The sequence below is a fragment of the Pholcus phalangioides genome, unplaced genomic scaffold (assembly GCF_987345545.1).
Source record: "Pholcus phalangioides strain wild (caught in Gottingen) unplaced genomic scaffold, Ppha-v1.0 ptg000015l_1, whole genome shotgun sequence".
Classification (NCBI taxonomy): domain Eukaryota; kingdom Metazoa; phylum Arthropoda; class Arachnida; order Araneae; family Pholcidae; genus Pholcus; species Pholcus phalangioides.
This window is the reverse complement of record NW_028301608.1, coordinates 92,222,295-92,241,143: the sequence shown is the minus strand read 5'-3', so window position 1 is coordinate 92,241,143 and position 18,849 is coordinate 92,222,295. Positions and strand designations below refer to the sequence as shown.

Sequence of the window (18,849 nt, the reverse complement as noted above, 5' to 3'; positions counted from 1 at the left end):
ATGTGTGAAAGCACTTTCGCTCTCGCTGTTCCGAAACCGATAACCGAATCTGTCACAAAGTACAACTATGTTGTCGCGAATCTGCCTCCGGAAAGTGCGGCTCTTGTCCGGGACATTCTCGTTAATCCGCCGGCCACGGATCCGTATGAAAGGCTGAAATCGGAACTGATTAAACGGTCGAGCGAGTCGTCGTCCACTCAACTTCGAAAGCTCTTAACATGCGGGTCATTGGGAGATCGGAAACCATCCGACATTCTCCGCGAATTGCGACGACGAGCGGAATCGCATTCTGTCTCCGACGAATTGCTGATGGAGCTTTTTCTCCAACACCTACCGGCATCAACTCAGTCCATTCTCGCTGCTGTCACTCCACTCGTTCTCGAGAAAGCTGCTCAACTCGCCGACAAAATTCATGAAGTGAACCCTCAGCATGTTGACGCAGTTGAGAAACCGCAACAGCCGGATTCCGTCGCGCAACTTCGGGACGAAGTGGCTCAGTTACGCCGCGAGTTGAAAAACGTCCTGCGTTCGCGTAGCAACTCTCGCCAACGTACCTCACGTGCGCGCAGTCCGCATCCACGATCGGAAAACTGCTGGTATCACAACAAATTCGGCAACAACGCCAAAAAGTGCGTGTCGCCGTGCAAGTTTCAAAAAAACGGGGCGGGCGAGGAGTAATCGCGACATGCTCCTTGCCACAGGCATCTCGTCGCCTTTTTACCATGGACAGAAATTCCAAAATTCGATTCCTGATTGACACTGGATCCGATGTTTCTATCCTTCCGGCATCACCATCACAACGACGCCGCGACGCCACTATGAAGCTCTCTGCTGCTAATGCTTCATCCATTAGTGTTTATGGTCAAAAGAGGGTGACATTAGATTTCAATCTCCGTCGTAATTTCACTTGGACTTTCCTACTGGCTAATGTTTCCACACCCATCATTGGGGCAGACTTTCTGTTCAACTTTGATCTTGTTCCGGATCTCCGACGACGATGTTTGCTGGATAGGACAACAAAACTCAATACTGACTGTGATCTTCACATTGCAGAAGTTCACTCAATCAAACTCATCGAAGGTGACACCATCTACCACAGCCTTCTCAGCAAGTTTCCCGACATCATCAAACCACCACAACCAGGACAACCTGTGAAACACTCTGTCGTGCATCATATCGAGACTGTTGGTCCACCTGTGCATGCCAAACCAAGACGTCTAGCTCCTGATCGATTGAAAATCGTGAAGCAAGAATTTCAGCAGATGCTTGACCTTGGCCATTTACGACCATCGAACAGCTGCTACGCATCACCTCTGCACTTGGTCCCAAAAAAGGACAGTGATGAATGGCGTCCAGTTGGTGATTACCGAGCTTTAAATGCACAGACTGTGAAAGATCGGTACAGTGTTCCAAATGTTCTGGACTTTACATCTGAATTGCATGGTAGTAAAATCTTTTCCCACATAGATCTCATCAGGGCCTATCATCAGATTCCTATACTTCCTGAAGATGTCCATAAAAGTGCTATTATCACACCATTTGGGTTGTTCGAGAGCACTCGAATGCAATTTGGCCTTTGCAACGCTGCAGCCACATTCCAAAGGTTTATTGACGAGGTCACTCGTGGACTTCCATTTGTATATGCCTTTGTTGATGACATACTGGTAGCCTCGAAATCACCAGAAGAGCACATCGAACATCTAAGGTTGTTATTCGAACGTCTGCAAATATATGGCCTCAGCATCAAGCCCTCTAAATGTGTATTTGGTGTTTCATCAATTGAATTTTTGGGTTACCAAGTTTCTGGATCTGGCATCGAGCCTTTAACAGATCGTGTTGATTGCATCCTGAACTTTCCTAAGCCAAACACCATCACTCAATTACGACGTTTTCTTGGTCTCTTCAACTTTTATCGTCGTTTTGTGCCCAGAGCTGCACACATCTTAACACCTCTACACAAGTTTTTGGAGGGAATAAAAAACAAAAAGAAATCCAAAAGAGCCACTCAAACCAAGCCAGCTGATATCCTTCAGTGGACTGATCCAGCCGAGCAAGCATTCATCGATGCGAAGCAAGCTTTAGCGGGTGCAACATTACTTCACCATCCAATTCCTGGTGCCAAGCTAAGTCTATGGGTTGACGCCAGTGATTTAGCAGTCGGTGGTTCGCTAATGCAATCAAATGGAAAAGGATGGGAACCCATTGCATTCCTGTCCATGAAACTGACAAAGAGTCAACAGAAGTTCTCCACTTACGACCGAGAACTGTTAGCAATGTACACTGCTGTCAAAAGATTCCGGCACATGCTAGACGGCCGTGAGTTCATAATTTTCACCGATCAGAAACCTCTCGTCTTCGCCTTCAAGCAAAATCCTGATAAATGCAGCCCACGTCAATGGCGACACCTCGACTTCATCTCGCAATTCAGCACTGATGTTCGTCATACTAAAGGTGCAGATAATGTGGTAGCTGACGCTCTTTCAAGAATAGAAATCAACTCGATTTCCAAATCACCATTCCTGGATTTTGACCTTTTTGCAACTGCTCAACGAGAGGATCCAGAATTAAAACAGTTACAGCAAGACAACTCTAGTTCACTGACTTTCAAGTCAATGCCAAGTCCATTTACCGCAACAGAACTCGTGTGTGATGTGTCTACAGGCTCACCAAGACCATTTGTTCCAGCGAGCTTCCGCAAGACTATTTTTCATCATTTCCACAATCTTGCTCATGCAGGTGTAACATCATCTACTCAGCTAATATCTGCAAGATACGTTTGGCCTAACATGAGAAGGAACATCAAAGATTGGGTAAAGTGTTGCAATGAGTGCCAACGCTCAAAGGTTCATAAGCATACCAAAACACCTTTAGGCACCTTTGCAACACCCGATGCAAGATTTTCTCATATTCATATCGATCTGGTTGGACCTCTGCCTCCTTCAGAAGGAAAGACATACTGCTTAACAGTAATTGATCGCTACACCAGATGGCCGGAAGTCATACCTGTAGCAGACATCACAGCAGACACAGTTTGTCGTGCCTTGTTCGATGGTTGGATTTGCCGTTATGGATGTCCATCAACCATAACAACCGATCAAGGACGGCAGTTCGAATCATCGCTCTTCAGAGAACTGATCAACCTGCTTGGCACTAGCAGGATTCGTACCACTGCTTACCATCCACAGGCCAATGGCATGGTCGAACGGTTCCACCGTGTCTTAAAAAGCTCATTGAAGGCACATGAGAATCCAAAGTGGACCGTCACATTGCCAGCCATCTTACTTGGTCTCAGGGCAGCCGTCAAGCCGGATATCAAAGCCTCTAGTGCAGAGTTAGTTTTTGGTACATCTTTGAGATTACCTGCAGATCTCTGCATGGATACACCCGGTCAGCTCTCATCAACATACACATATGTACAACAGCTCAGAGAGCGTATGAATAGCATCAAACCATGCAAAACATCAGCTCATGGTCAATCCAAAATTTATGTGCATCCTCAACTGCAAACTTGCTCACATGTGTTTCTTCGAATTGACAAGATCACACCACCTTTGACACAACCATATACTGGACCCCATGAAGTGATTTCTCGTAATGAAAAAAATATCACTTTAAATGTAAATGGGAGAAAGACCTGTGTTTCACTTGACAGAGTGAAACCCGCATTTATCTTTAACGATGTCTGTGTGGAACTTGACAAAAACAAGCTCGAAGAAAAGAAAAATGACACTGTGCCAGTACAACCATATGTCACTAGGTCTGGCAGAAAAGTCAAATTCAGTCCTAGGCTGATAACCGAAATTAATTTTGTTTCGAATTGTGCATCATAATATTTTTTTGCATCTTGTATTTCATGCATCTCATTTATATTATGCATCCGATATATATTTTGTACAGCTTATTGAATTTTCTGCATTTAATTGTACATTTTGCATCATATTTTTTTTAAGTGTATACTTATTGCACATGATTTCCTGCATCATTGTATTATGTCTTGCACATCTATTATTCTGCATCTTATGAATAATTTTTTGTATCACATTTTCATTTTGTATCTCATTTATCGTTCTCTCACCATGTTCCTTCACTGGGGGGAAACTCATGTGGTGAGATTCGATTTGTATTTTATCTCACAGATGGCGGCACTTGTAAAGCCGACGCCATTGGATTGTCGCGCGGGAAATCGCAAGAGAAGCGACCAAACCATCAAGAGCTTAACATGTCGCTCCGTAGATTTTTTTATTTCGTCTTATGTTTCGTGTTGTAAATAAATAATTATTTTAAGAAATTAATCAATTATCCTGATCCATCATTTTATCCAAATCACGCAACCTCATAACTCAAATTCATGTCAACAAATGGATTGCTTCCTTTTTTGAAGAAAAGTTTCATATTAAGGAGAACAGATACTTTCCGGAAAGGATTTTGACAAGGTGCTAGTGTGGTTGTTTGGTTTGTAAATTTTTCATAACATATTTTACTTTATAAAAACAAATTGAAATACTTTCTGTCAGTCAGAAGTTCGCAAAAACTATGGAAACAAATAAATATGTTTTCAGTTATCTTATAACGTTACGCAATTTTGATACAGAATTGATATTTATTTAATAATCTAAAAGAAAATTCCTCAAGAATAAAAGCTTATTCAAGAAATAAAAGTCTCATCCAAAATACATGTTTGTAGACACAAAAATTCCTGAAATTCCAAATAGATTCTTTGTTTCGTATCCTTTACATCCGGGATATCACGAACACTTTTGTCTATAAGCATCTTTCACGGTTTCTTATGAAATTCTTGAAAAATTTAAGAATTTTCTCCCCGTTCCGGAAACATTTCCCCTCGGAAATAATAAAAGATATTTGTTTTGAAGAAACAACGTGAGAAATATTGAGCACTATCATCCATTTTCGGATTGAAAGGAGAAAAATAATTTTTCTTAGCGACAAAATATTTAATGCACTTTTTTTTCAATAGGCTACATGATGAAGTTTAAAAAGAAATATTCGTAAATTTAATGTACGTATTAGCTATAATAGCCGGTGCTGCACGAGTTTTCTCAATATATTGTGAGCTTTGAAGACGCGACGAACCATTGTAGAGAGATAAACATGTTTGTGGAATGCATTGTTTCGGAACCCACGGTAACGGGTAGTAAACAGTTCGAAAGTTATTTTGAGGCCCAAGAACCATTGTTGTCCGAGAGTTTTTCGCAAAATTCGGGCATTTGCCCAACTTTTACGAAATATTAAAGGACCGATAATAACATACATACATACATGTATTCGGTGTGTCGGTCAATGTCAGTCCGTGCAATACAATAAAATTTATTAATTTATTTTCTGTCCCTGAATGTATGTTCTCTATACAAATCTAAAATTTTAGATCGTTCGTCGTAAATTTTGTATATTTACCGAACAGAACTCGATCCGACTTGAACGATAGGCCACTTTAAAAATTTGTCAAAGATAGACAATGATGAAATGGGTAAAAAACTGTCAGGAAATAATGAGTCTTGGGGCTCAACAAATGGAAGAATCAACCTTCCAACTTTGGAAGGTTTAATTTGTTTACCATGGTTCTTTAACAATGCGTTTCAGACGTATTTGCTCCTTAACAAAAATGCATGTCAGACGTGTTTATTCCTTAAAAAAGGCGTTTCAGACGTGTTTATTCCTTAACAATTCGTTTCAGACGTGTTTGCTCCTTTAAAACGGTTTATCACATCTTAAATGCCTACAGTTATACGGGGGGAAAATCCGGGCAGCACCGAGTAGTTTTTTTCAGTTTTATATACAGGGTGAGAATTCTTTATTCCCCTTGCGGCATTTTACTGGAGAACCGTCAATCCTAGAGGCATACTTAGGTACCTCTCTGAGTATCATACTTTATACGTATCCGAGTTCTGCATGTTATTTGGATAATTTTTCTAACTGGAAGTAAGCCTCTAGGATTAACGGTTTGCCAGTAAAATGCGACACAGGGAATTAAGTAATCATCTTGTATATAGATTATAGAATGAATACGTGAAAAAAATTAATATACATTTCACGATTCATAATTTGTGCTTAACTAATTTCAGAAAAAAATTCCGAACATATGCTCGAAAGATTTAAATTTCCAAATAAAATTAAAAGCTGATCAGATTTAGTTCATAGAACTCGCTATATGAGTAGTAGTAGTGAATTGGGCGTTTCTGGGCCGTAGTAGCGTCTATGGGAGAGTAGTAGTGAGATGTGACGGTAGTAGAGAGAAATTAGGGTTAGCCCATAGGAGCTTCTACGGCCCAGAAACGCACAATTCACTACTACTGATATGCTAAATTTCATAAGTAATCTTTCGCTTTCATTACATGTAAATGAGTTGACACCCTCTGATTTAGGTAAACTGGTGTAAGAAATTAAGAGAATTCGCAGACTTGGTCGATTATCTATAAAACTACTGTACCGATTTTAATGAAATTTGATATGTACATACATTGATACAATACAAAACAAATAACCATTCAATAATTGTAATGCACACGCATGATCGTGCGTAACACTCGTTGGAGTCAGAAGACATAAATCAGCGGTTGCAGAGTAAACAAAAAAATGGGTTAATATATGGGTTAATACGGGGTATGGTCTCCTCTTACAGATATACAGGTCTCGCAGCGTGATTTCATACTGGAAATAAGGCAGTTTATCATTTCCTGTGGCAATTCGTCGCACTCGTTCAGCAACGCTGTTTTCATCCCCTGGATGGTTCCTGGAGGGGGGTTGCGAGTTGCAATTGCCCTCCCCAGAGTGTACCAGACATGCTCTATAGGGTAAAGGTCTGGAGATCTGGCTAGCCAATCCATCCGGCGAATATCCTCACTCTCTAGAAAATCGTCGAGCAGAAGAGCTCTATGTGGCCTCGCGTTATCGTCCATTAAAATGAACTCAGGGCCAACTGCACCCCTGAAACGGCGAACATAGGGCTCCAAGACCTCATCCCTATACCTCACACCAGTCACAGTGCCTCTTTCAAAGACATGGAGAGGTGTGCGGCCATCCAACATGATGCCTGCCCAGACCATTAAACCTCCTACGCCATAATGGTCGATTTCGCGGACATTGGAGGGTAGGTAGCGGGTCCCTGGTTCTCTCCATATGAATGTACGGCGAGAATCGGTGCTTAGGCGGAACCGGGACTCATCGGTGAAGAGAACGGTCGCCCATTGATCCATACTCGAATCTCTATGCTCTCTGCACCATGATAAATGGATTCTCCTGTCCGTAGAAGTGAGCGGGACGCAAACAGCAGGTCTTCTTGCAAACAACCCTGTCTCATGAAGTCCTTTTGGAAACAGTCACCCTTGATACACGGGTTCCTGTGGCTGCATACGTCACGAGAGAGCTGAGAAGCTGTAGCACTCCTGTTACGCCTCGCTATAATCGACAAATGGCGATCTTCTCTGGCCGTCGTGGCTCTTGGACGACTTGGCCCAGGCTTTCTCTCGATGGATCCGGTATCCTGGAACTATTTCCATAAGTTACACGCGACGCTGGGCGTTAAATTGAACTCTCTACAAATCTAGACTTGAGATTGGCCTGCTTCTAGCCTCCCCACAATTCGCCACCTCATTCCATCATCTAAACGTTGGTGGTTACTCATTTTTACTGTTACAATTTGAAATTAACCGATTGCTGCAAAATAACACCAAGAAATTCGCCGAGGTGTGCTAGCGAACGAAATGCGTCTTAACTTACGCGCGCTTATAAAGTCTGTTTCTCTACTGGCTCCGCCTACACACACGTGTACGCTTACGTATTTGACGTACAAGATTTGCATTTTTGTCTAGAAGCAGTGGTTTTACATTCAGTTCAGTTCTCTTCATGAAATTCGATAAAATATGCAAATTCTCTTAATTTATTTCACCAGTGTAGATGCGTGTAAAACATATTTGTAAATATTGTTTATTCTTTAGAGGAAAATTGATTGAAAAAACGGCTAAATACACAGTGATGTTTTGACAATATAATGTCGAGAATTATCATTAAATACAGCATTTTTCTCCATCTCCAATGTTTTTTTTTTCAAAATTTGCTTTTTAAAAGTGAAATGTTGGTTAAAAATGCAGACATGCTGTATACACAAATTCAATCCAATCGCAAATGATTTTTGCAACGTTATTATTTTTTAACCTAAAGGCTTAAATTTCAAAAAAAATAATTTGTTTTCACTTTTAATGAGAAAAATGTAAATTTTATATGAATTTGATGACATTGTTTGGGTCCCAGGATAAAAAATGAATCGTCACATATTATTCAGGAGGAGTAGATGGAAACAAATGGAATAAAATTTGAAAACTCCTATTAAATCCGTAGCTTTTTCTTTCTAATTTAGACAAGAGATGCTTGTTATGCATGAATTATGATAATTCGTGCATAACCATGTATGCTTTGTACTCGCCCTTAACGAATGCGATTTTCTTGCCTGAAATGGCATTATTTATTTCCATTTTCTATTTTTGTTTGAAAATTTCTTTTTGACTCCTGAAATGCGGTTTGATGCTTTTGCGGATTTTATTTCAAAACGTTGAGATATATACAATGTTGGAGCGGAAAAAATAACTAAGAGAAATGATTTGCGGACCGGACAAAAAATGATTTAACGAATTTGCTGACCAACAAAAATAGAAATATGGGAGAAATGATTTGCACACCGACAATAATACAAAACGGAGAAATGATTTGCGGACGGTAAAAAAATAAAGAAATTTAGCCAAAAAAGGAGGAAATAATTTGCAGAACGTCTAAAAATAAATAAGTAGGAGAATTAATTTGAGGAATGGAAAAAAATATATAAATTAATGGGAGAAAAATGATTTGCTGATCGGCAAAAAATAAACAAATTCAAAAAAATGATTTGCGGACAGACAAATAAACAAAACATAGTAGATATGTGCTGCGGTTTGGTTAAAAATGAATGAATAAGAGAAATAGTTTGCAGTTTGACAAAAAATGAATGAGTTGGAGAAAAAATTTGAGGAACTGCAAAAAATAATTAAGTGGCAGAAAAAGATGGACGACTGGTAAAAGATAAATGAATAGAGAGAAAATAATTTCGCGGATCCCCGGAGAAAATAAATAGCAAATAGGAGAAATAATTTGTGTACCGGAAAAAAATAAATGAGCAGGAGAAATACTTTTTGAACTGCAAAAAATGATTAGGTGGTAGAAACAGTTTGAGGACTGGTAAAAGATAAATAGGCGAAATAATTCACGGGCCGGCAAAAAATACAACCACCTCTAACCAAGAGAAATAACGGACTGGCAAAAAATAATTCGTACAACTGCCAACTGCCAAGACATAACTAATAACCAATATAGAAACGGTATAATATTTAATCAGATCTAAAATTACGCATAAACTATACGAATTGGTCGAAATTTCTCACGGACCAGCGGTTGAAGAAAACTGTGTTAGAGTATAAAACATTCTTTCATTGTGAATCCATTAATTTTATCAATAAAAATATTTATTTTCGGTAGAGTAAAACTATGGAGTACGCTCTAATGAAAGAAAAATAAAACATTCACTTACATACAAATTAGTTTTTTTCGTCTAACACAAAGGAAAAAAAAATGTACAATATTTAAGATCAATAAGGTCATACTAATCACATAATGTAATTATCAACACTCTTATACCCATTACGGGTTTTTATGTGAAGAATTAATTACTTTGATAAGAAATTAATATATGTTACGTCAAGGAAAAAAAGTTTCGAGAGAGAAAAAAATGTATTTTATTTGATCAAAATGCATCATTTAATGACGTTGATTAACTTTTTTTCATTTTGTGAACTCGATATTTGTTTTTTCTTCAAAACATATATATATATGGCATACACAAATTTCATTTTTTCCTATATTAGCATTTACAAATTTCATTTGTATTTAAATGGGAAAAAAGAAAAATGCTTATGTTCCGAAACTGGAGTTGATGGACAATGACAATATAGAAACGGTAAAATGCTCTATTATATCTAAAATTACGCATAAGAAATATGAATCGGCCAAAATTGTTGCTCACGGACCAGCGATTAAAAAAATGACTGTGTTAAAGTTTAAAACATATTTTTATTATGAATCTATTAAATTTTATCAATAAAAATACTTTCGGTAGTAAAACTACAGTAGAGCATCGATTACCCGAATACTGATCAACCGAAGCATCGTTTAACCGAAAACGTTCTGGTCGGCAAATTCACTGCCTTGAGACAGCTATGAAGTGGTTAAAGGAGACAAGAAGAGTGTGATGCTGTGTGTCCAATTGCTGTCTAAAATGTTTGCGAGATATAGCGGCAAAAAAAGAGCCTCAGCTCGGAAACAAAAGAAAATTCTGGACTTCTTAAACTGTAGGCCTACTTTGATGGGGCCACTTTGAACTTGTCAAACTAGGCTAGTAAGTTTGTAAGACGTGTCATACAAAATACAGTTTTGTGTTTAATATCACTGTTTCTTTGTTTCATATTGTTCCTATGACACTGGCACATTTTTTTTCTTTGATCACTTATCCGAAAAATCATTCATCCGAACGCCCTCCCCCCGTCCCCAATTGTTTCAGATAATCGATGCTCTACTGTATTGAGTAACGTTCTCATGAAAGAAACCTTCATTGACTATATAACAGAAAGAAAAAAGTACATTTTAAAGCTCAATAAGATCATTATATATATCACATAATGTAATTATCAACACTCGTACCCATTACGAGCTTCTCCGTGGAGAATTAATTACTTTGATTAAGAAATTTATATCTATTACATCAAGTGCGGAAAAAATATCTAAAGGAAAAGTATTTTATTTCCTCAAAATGCATTTAACGAATGTTTTTTCTTTTCATTTTGTGAGTACGATATTTGTTTTCATCCCATCAAAAAACAGGAAAAGGGAAAGAAATTGCATCCGTATTTAAATTGGAAAAGAAAAATGTTAATGTTCCGAGACTGCAGTTAATGGTTCTCCGAGTCATTTTGTCGCATATCTTTTACTCGGATGAGCAGTAAAAACATTTCGCACAAATCAACGTTGCATGAGAAAAACGTGCATGCATATAAATATATGCATATAAATATCGTATGCATATATAACTTCCAATCTCGCCAAAAGAAATAGTTTTAATAGCCTAACATGAGTCGAAAATCGCTCGGTGTTTCACGTTATGATTCTTCTTCATACAAGCGAATAGATAAATGTGTGTGTGAGTATGTGTGTGTAGCGGGAGAATCACAATTTCTATATTACAATGGAAATAAGAACATGATAGTTATTTCGTGGAGGAGGGAAAATGAAATTTAGTAAAATATTTATGATATGAAACAAGTTTAAAATGAATCAATAAATTGATTTGCGTTTTTTTAAGTCCTTGAACTTCAGCAACTGAAATAAAAAGGTCAAGGCCGTGGTTTTTAGTCGTGATGATTGTGTAGTAGTTCCTTGTAATACAAATATTTTTACGAAAATAATCTGAAGCAGTTGACAAAACATTATTATAATGATTAATTAGAAAAATTACGTATTTTTTAAATATTCTTGTATTATATATTTTGTATTTTAATTCGAATGCAAGTAGCTGCTTTTTTTTATATAAAAGAAGAATAAAGTCAAAAACACTATTTTCCATGTAAAAAAATATTTCGTTGTAGTTTTGACATTTCCAATGCATCCAATTTTTATCATTCTCAAGTTGTTTTTATGCAGCAGTTTGGTTTTCTAATGGAGTAAAATAATATAAATTACAATATCCAGGTGTTGTTATGAGACTTGCTTATTTATTTATCGTCATTCCAACTACAGAAATAAGCCAGTTACAGTTTAAACAAATAAACTGAGACAAATTACAAGAAAAAAAATTTTCACAAAAAATAAAACAACTAGAAATGAAATAATAAATGAGTAAAATAAAAGAAACAAATAAATATTGGCAATAATATCCGATGAACTATTGTGCATTAAAAATGATCAATAAAACTTTATATAAATCCTAAAGAAAAATATACAAGCAATTGTAATTGGTAATAAAAAGCACAAAGAAAAATTTGCAGTTTAAAAAAGATGATTTATTCAACTCCCCGAAGAGTATAAATAGCATCGTGATAGAATTGCATTATATAGTAATTTAAAATGACTAATTTTTCATGACGTTCTCCATATTAATCGTCATCAATTTTTTTTTTCAGTGTGGCCTGTTGTATCGTTCTTTGTTTAGGAAAGGCTTAATAAATTGATTATGGTTCTCTGCTTCCTCCCATTTAGAAGATACATAATAGTGATACATGATGGCATCTCGTAAACACGTAGAGTATGTACGATAAATAAATGCATTAATAAGTTTCAAAAGCACATATCTGATGTGCTTCTTCGAATCTTCTCCGAATGAAACAATGGTAAATTTTTAATAAAAATTACAAAAACTGCATCAACTGCTTATAATTGCTGCTAAAATAAAATAATAATAATAACTGTACTGCTTTTAGTGTACGATATTGAGTGATATTAAACTACATTTTAACATTTTACAATCATGGTTTTTCAAACCAACGGAAACTAATATTCAAAGAAACCAACACGATGTCGAATTTGGGCAATATAATTTAGAGATTTCTATCACACATTAATGCTCAATCCTATACATTTTGTACTTATTTAAATGAAAAAAAAGAATTTTTCTGAATATTTGAGATTCATAATATACAGAAAATACCTAGATTATGGAAGGGAGAAAAAAAATAAAACAAATTGTTCTTTTGAATGCAATAAAATATTTTAACTATGTAATTACTGCATTAATTGCTGCATACTTAAAGCTATTTTAACTATGTATATTAATTCAAACTAACATATTAATTTATAGACTTTGCCCGTATTTTGATAAAATAGTCATTAATTTTTAAAGGGCATGGAATATATCGAAAATTAATTAAATTAATTTAAAAATTATGTTTTATTTTAATAAATTTATTAAAATTAGTTTTTATTTTATACAAAAATTGTCACGTTTTTAAGACAAATAAATTCAACTGGTCGAATGGTCGACGCGTTTCGGCTCTTCAATGGAGAGCCGTCATCAGGACCTCGTGGTCAGAACTCACACGAATGAAGAGTGATGTTTACGTCTGGTCGTCCGAAGAGTTCGCCTTTGTATTTGCTGAGTCCGAGTGGTCTTTGGATGCGAATTGGGGAGCCATCTGTTGTAAAGTGTTGAAAGTTTTTTCACGACTGAGGTTAATAAAGCCTGTCCAAGCTGACGAAATAGGTGGTGTGTTTCTTCCATCATTAACGAGGAAATTCTGGCATGTTCTGATGAAGTATCCCTCGAGAAAATTCAATTCCGAATTGTGTGTTGCTTTTTTAAAAACAAATGCTTTGTCAAAATCAAAATGATGTGAATGTTGCCAACAGTGTTGGGCAATAGCCGAATTATCCGTCCGTCCCTTCTCAACATGCTTTCGGTGTTCGAGAACGCGAATATTTGCCAACACTGTTGGCAACATTCACATCATTTTGATTTTGACAAAGCATTTGTTTTTAAAAAAGCAACACACAATTCGGAATTGAATTTTCTCGAGGGATACTTCATCAGAACATGCCAGAATTTCCTCGTTAATGATGGAAGAAACACACCACCTATTTCGTCAGTTTGGACAGGCTTTATTAACCTCAGTCGTGAAAAAACTTTCAACACTTTACAACAGATGGCTCCCCAATTCGCATCCAAAGACCACTCGGACGCAGCAAATACAAAGGCGAACTCTTCGGACGACCAGACGTAAACATCACTCTTCATTCGTGTGAGTTCTGACCACGAGGTCCTGATGACGGCTCTCCATTGAAGAGCCGAAACGCGTCGACCATTCGACCAGTTGAATTTATTTGTCTTAAAAACGTGACAATTTTTGTATAAATTAAAACCAGGCAAAGTTACTCATTTTTTGTGATAAAATTAGTTTTCTTAGTTAAAAATACAGTTTTTATAAGAAATGAAAAAAAAAATAACGAAGTGCTAATAATTACTTTAACACTTTAGGCCAATTAAATCAAATAACAGCATTCTCAAATGTAAGAAATTTGTGTTTAAAAAGTGCTGTACTTTATGAAATATTTTAAATTCCTTTTTTAAAAATCTTATTGTCATAAAATTACTCTTGAAAACAAAAACACGAGTATTTTCGCTTCAAGATATGAAAAATTGTCCGGAAACATTTTTGGCTTTCATCTCGATGGAAATTTTGTTTTTGTATTTCTTCATAATTTGGAATTTCTCCTTAATTAATAAACTTGAAACGAGTTCCAACTTTTTTCTTTTTCTCGTGTTTTTGTCTTTATCCTTGTCTTGATTGAATGTCTTTGTGGTCTTTCCCGCAATTAATTGTGCTAATAAATCATCGGAAAATAGGCAATTCATTTTTCACTCTCATCTTGGCGCTTCGCTTTTCCAAAAACCTCTCTTCCGTAACCAACTTTATGTCCATGATATATTGATTAAAATAGTTGTAAAATTTTTGTCAGATTCCTTATTTTTTTTTAAATAATGCGGTATATATGTACGGTAAACGCGATAGATGTGATTATTATACATAATAACCGGTTATTATGAATTATTATGCATACTTAAAAATAATTTGGTAAATTTGATAAATTTCCCTATATTGATCACTCTTACCGGGGATTATGCATGATACCCAAGTGTCGTATCAAGTGTTGTGTTGGAATTTACTACCCACGGGGATAAGCTATTCACCTTGTTTTAACAACCCTATCAGAGAAAAATACCCTGCGAGACCACAACTTAGAATTGTCCCTTATCAATCCATACTGGTGTCCACTTATCAAAGCAGTCGATTAACGGCGTATTAATAATTCATGATTCATCCTATCTATCCCGTTGAAAATTTTTTGAGCACTTCGCTCATATCTACCCGGCACCTGCGTTCATACAATGTAAACATATTCAAGAAATGAAGTCTCTCTTTGTAACTTTTTGATTTCGAAACCGAGCATTCTATTCGATTTTTTGCCACCCTTGAACAATGTTCAGAAAAACTGAGCCGCTCGTCAATGAGAATTTCCAAATCGATGACCCTAGTTGCATCTGAGACACAGTGGCACCATTGTGTTCTTATTCAATAGATGGCAGCAGCATTCTTAACTAAATGAATTAGCTTTTGTATAATAGCAAGTTATGAACTAAAATTTTCATATAGAAGGTAAGATTTTTTTTTTTTACTATTTCTCCCATTTGCCCATTTGTGACGGGTCGCGAAATTACTCGCTTTATATCAGCAATCAAAAAGTGCAAGAATATTGAAGAAACACTGAGAAAGAACACTTCTACTACTACATACATTACTAAACTTTACAAGCACCTCGTGCACATGCCTCTGTGCAATTTCTAACGCACCGGTGCGGAAAGTGTGACAGAAAGTGTTATGTGTAGTGGATAGGGGCGTACGCAGGATTGTCCTTAGGAGGGGGAACAAAAAGTTCCTTTTGTAACGTGAAATTTTCAGTTACCACCCTTCAAAAGCGTTTAAATTAACAAAAGTTGGTTAATTAAAATTTGGTCATTAAAATTGGCATTTTAAAAATATTTCCTTCCGATATTTCGATTTTTTTTTGAACGAAATATTTCTAATTTTTTTCAGCTTGGGGGAGGGGGAGGCACGTGCCCCTGAGTACCCGGTTGTGTACGTCTCTGGTAGGCAGTGCCGTCTTAACGCATGGTCCCACCCGGACACGGCCCGGACGGGGGCCTCAAGAATGGAGGGGCCTCATAAAAATGACGTCTGATTAACATTTGCTAGAATTTACCAGGTAAGACCTCCAAAAAACCGATTAGCCCAGGGGCCCCATGATGCTCTCAAGACGGCCTTGCTGATACGGGAGTCTGATATTACTTACAAATACAAATACAGCGCCACAACAGGCAAAAATGCCCAAAGAGGTGACTGAGAAAAAGATGCCCATAGTAAATATGGATGTCATATATTTCAAAAATACAGCAACCCAATGTCCGTAGGTGCAACTTCCGTAGGATTGTTGTACTTACGGACATTTCATTTTAAAATTCAAAAGCAAATGGTAATGTAGGATAACGGTACCTAGAAGATGTAAACTAGTGATAGGCAGGCACTCTCACGGGAAGGCGACCCATGGCAGACTCAATGTAGGTAAATATGATATTTTTAGTAAAAAAACAAATGCATCTCACCTTTATTTTTCTTCTTCCCCTCTAATTTTTTTCCCCTCCTTTATTTTTCTCCTTATTTTCGAGGCTTTGATGATTATTTTTTATTTCAAATTCATCGAAATCTTAACCTACCCGTTGCTATCTCCCTTTAGAGAACAAAATGGCTTATACTTTCGAACACTCTATTATAAAGTGATGTACCTTGGAACAACAAAAACCAGCCATTGAACAAGACTTTTGGATGAAAAAGCTAAAATAACTAAAATGAGCCGCTCAAAAGATAAGAACGTAGCAAAAAGATAAGAATCCGTGAAATAAAAGTTCTCCTCATTTTCCCGACGACTCCGATGAAGTAGTTTTGCCATCGGGATCCTCAGGTTATGATTTATTACGAACGGGCGAGAAAATAAGGAGGAATAAAGCATGGAAAAACAGTTCATAGGCGTATAAAATAGTAAACCGTAGTATATAGCATAAAGTAATTGGAGAAATGTTCTCGTTTGAAAATAAGCTCCTCATATGATCATTCGAATTCCGAAAGATGTATATAAATCTCAATTCACATATAATCCATACTTACACTATATATTGTAGATTCAAAAGTAAATCTGAAAAGATATTTACAAATTAGTTAATCAGAGTTTCTATTTCACAATATACCTACTGCTATCATTTCAAAATCAACAAAATACACTCTGATGAATATATATCGAACTATAGAAATAATTGATTGAAAAAAAAAAACCTTAGTTCTGGTAAATTCCTTTCACGCAACACTTGACCATATAACATATCACTGCAACAAAGAAAGATCCTTACATTTTATCCGTTTCTTAAGCACTTAAACCAAGTCCATTAATCCTCCCACCCACCCATCCCTCTAATCCTTGAGACAATTTTTCCCCCCTTTGACTTCATTTCAAGATTGAACCGAATAATAATAATAATAAAAGAAGAAAAATGGCGAAAATAAATCGAAAAACCTTTTTGGATAATTGAAATATTTTTCTAGTTAGCGGAGGTAAAAATAAATAGTTACCGGCCACCGATAAGACGACCGAACCATTCGTCAAAGAAGACACATTTCAAGCTGAAAAAGAGTGGCTTCTTTTTCCCGTGGATTCTTCGCAGAATTACCTTCACTTCGATCCATTTAGCTGAGTTTTTTACTAAGAAAAAACTCCATTTCATACACCCCTCTCAAGGATAAAACTAGGAAAAAAAAAAAAAACAAACTCGAAAAGCTTCTCTTTTAAATTTATTTTGGTTTCAATTTGAAACTCGGAGACTAAATCAATCAAAGAATTCAGCTCGGATTAAAATTACTTGGTCGTAAGAAAAAAAGAAGGAAAAAAACGAGTTCAAGAGAAAAATTCAAATTAAAAAGATTGGTAACATTTTCCACAAATGTGCACTGACATTTCTGATTTGAGGTTTCCTTTTCAATTTAATAATTTCTTTTTTTTTTCAGATTTCAAAGCGCAATGAAACCAACTGATTTTCGTAAATTATTAATACGTATATACTGGAGGGCGTTTCCATCTCGCAAAAAATGAAAAGGATAAAAGGAATCGAAACAGAAATTTTTTAAAAGATAAACAGCTGAATGTAAAGCCCCCCAGCTATGGTTATTGTGACATCTTGAAAGCTTATGATAATCATAGCGCTGGAGTGATTGTGACGTTTTATAGACTCGGAACAGTCATTTCGAATATACATAAGGGTGTATTCAGATCATTTTCATCATCAGGTTCGAGTATGGAGAGTCATGCCCAGAGAATGCCAAGTGCCAAGCCTCTCGTCCAGGGATCGGTTTTGGGCCCGATCATATTTACTTTGTACACTTACGATATCACTTAGGCTGTGCCACCCATCCCTCTATTGCAATCGCTGGTGACGTAAAGTTATTCTCTGCGATAGAAAACTCCAGAGGCCAAACTTACCAGGTGGATTTGTCAGTATTAACTCCCTATTTATTTTAGTCAATGAATTTGGGCAGACACACCGATCCTGAATATTATCAGCTAGGAATTATTATATAACTAGGAACTATTATCAGCTAGCTCAAACGCTGCAGAAATTAGATACATGCGGGGATTTAGGTATTGCAACGAGTCACTACCGGATTTTACTGAATATTATCTCATGGCATAGTTTCCAAAGCTAATAGAATTTCATTAATGTTACGCACAACACACCGCATAATTTGATGCGGATACGTTGTCACATGCTTTCTGAGTGTCCGTTTGTCCGACTCTGGAGTTCCGTTCACGACTATGCAAATTCCTCGGTTCGCACTCCCTCGAGTGGCGTAGAATCACTGCAGATTTGAATATGTGCTACAAACCATTCCAACGAATGGCTTGTCTACCATCGGGAGAACCTTTCTTTGAGATAATGTAAAGACGAGCCAACCTATGTAGGCATCACTTCCAAATAACAATACCAACAGCCAGAAGAGATTGCTTTTTCCACTGGTGCCGTGTTGTTAGAATCTGGAACAGTCTGCCGTCAGAATTTGTATTCGCTACCTACGCAAGATTTGCTTTCGCTATTGAAGATTTTGACATGGTTCCGTTTACGAAGTGCTTTCCCTATTGACGAGTTTTATCAATTATTATTATGTA

At 36.7% G+C, this 18,849-nt stretch overlaps 1 protein-coding gene across 1 annotated transcript; it reads left to right on the top strand.

Moving 5' to 3' along the window:
• LOC149077044 (uncharacterized) lies at positions 1-18,082 on the top strand. The gene is made up of 5 exons (XM_089242325.1): positions 1-629; positions 854-1,443; positions 1,801-2,619; positions 2,944-3,432; positions 17,973-18,082. The coding sequence occupies exons 1-5, from the start codon at positions 1-3 to the stop codon at positions 18,080-18,082; spliced, it is 2,637 nt and encodes an 878-aa protein (XP_089098451.1).
• Positions 18,083-18,849: the final 767 nt, after the last annotated feature.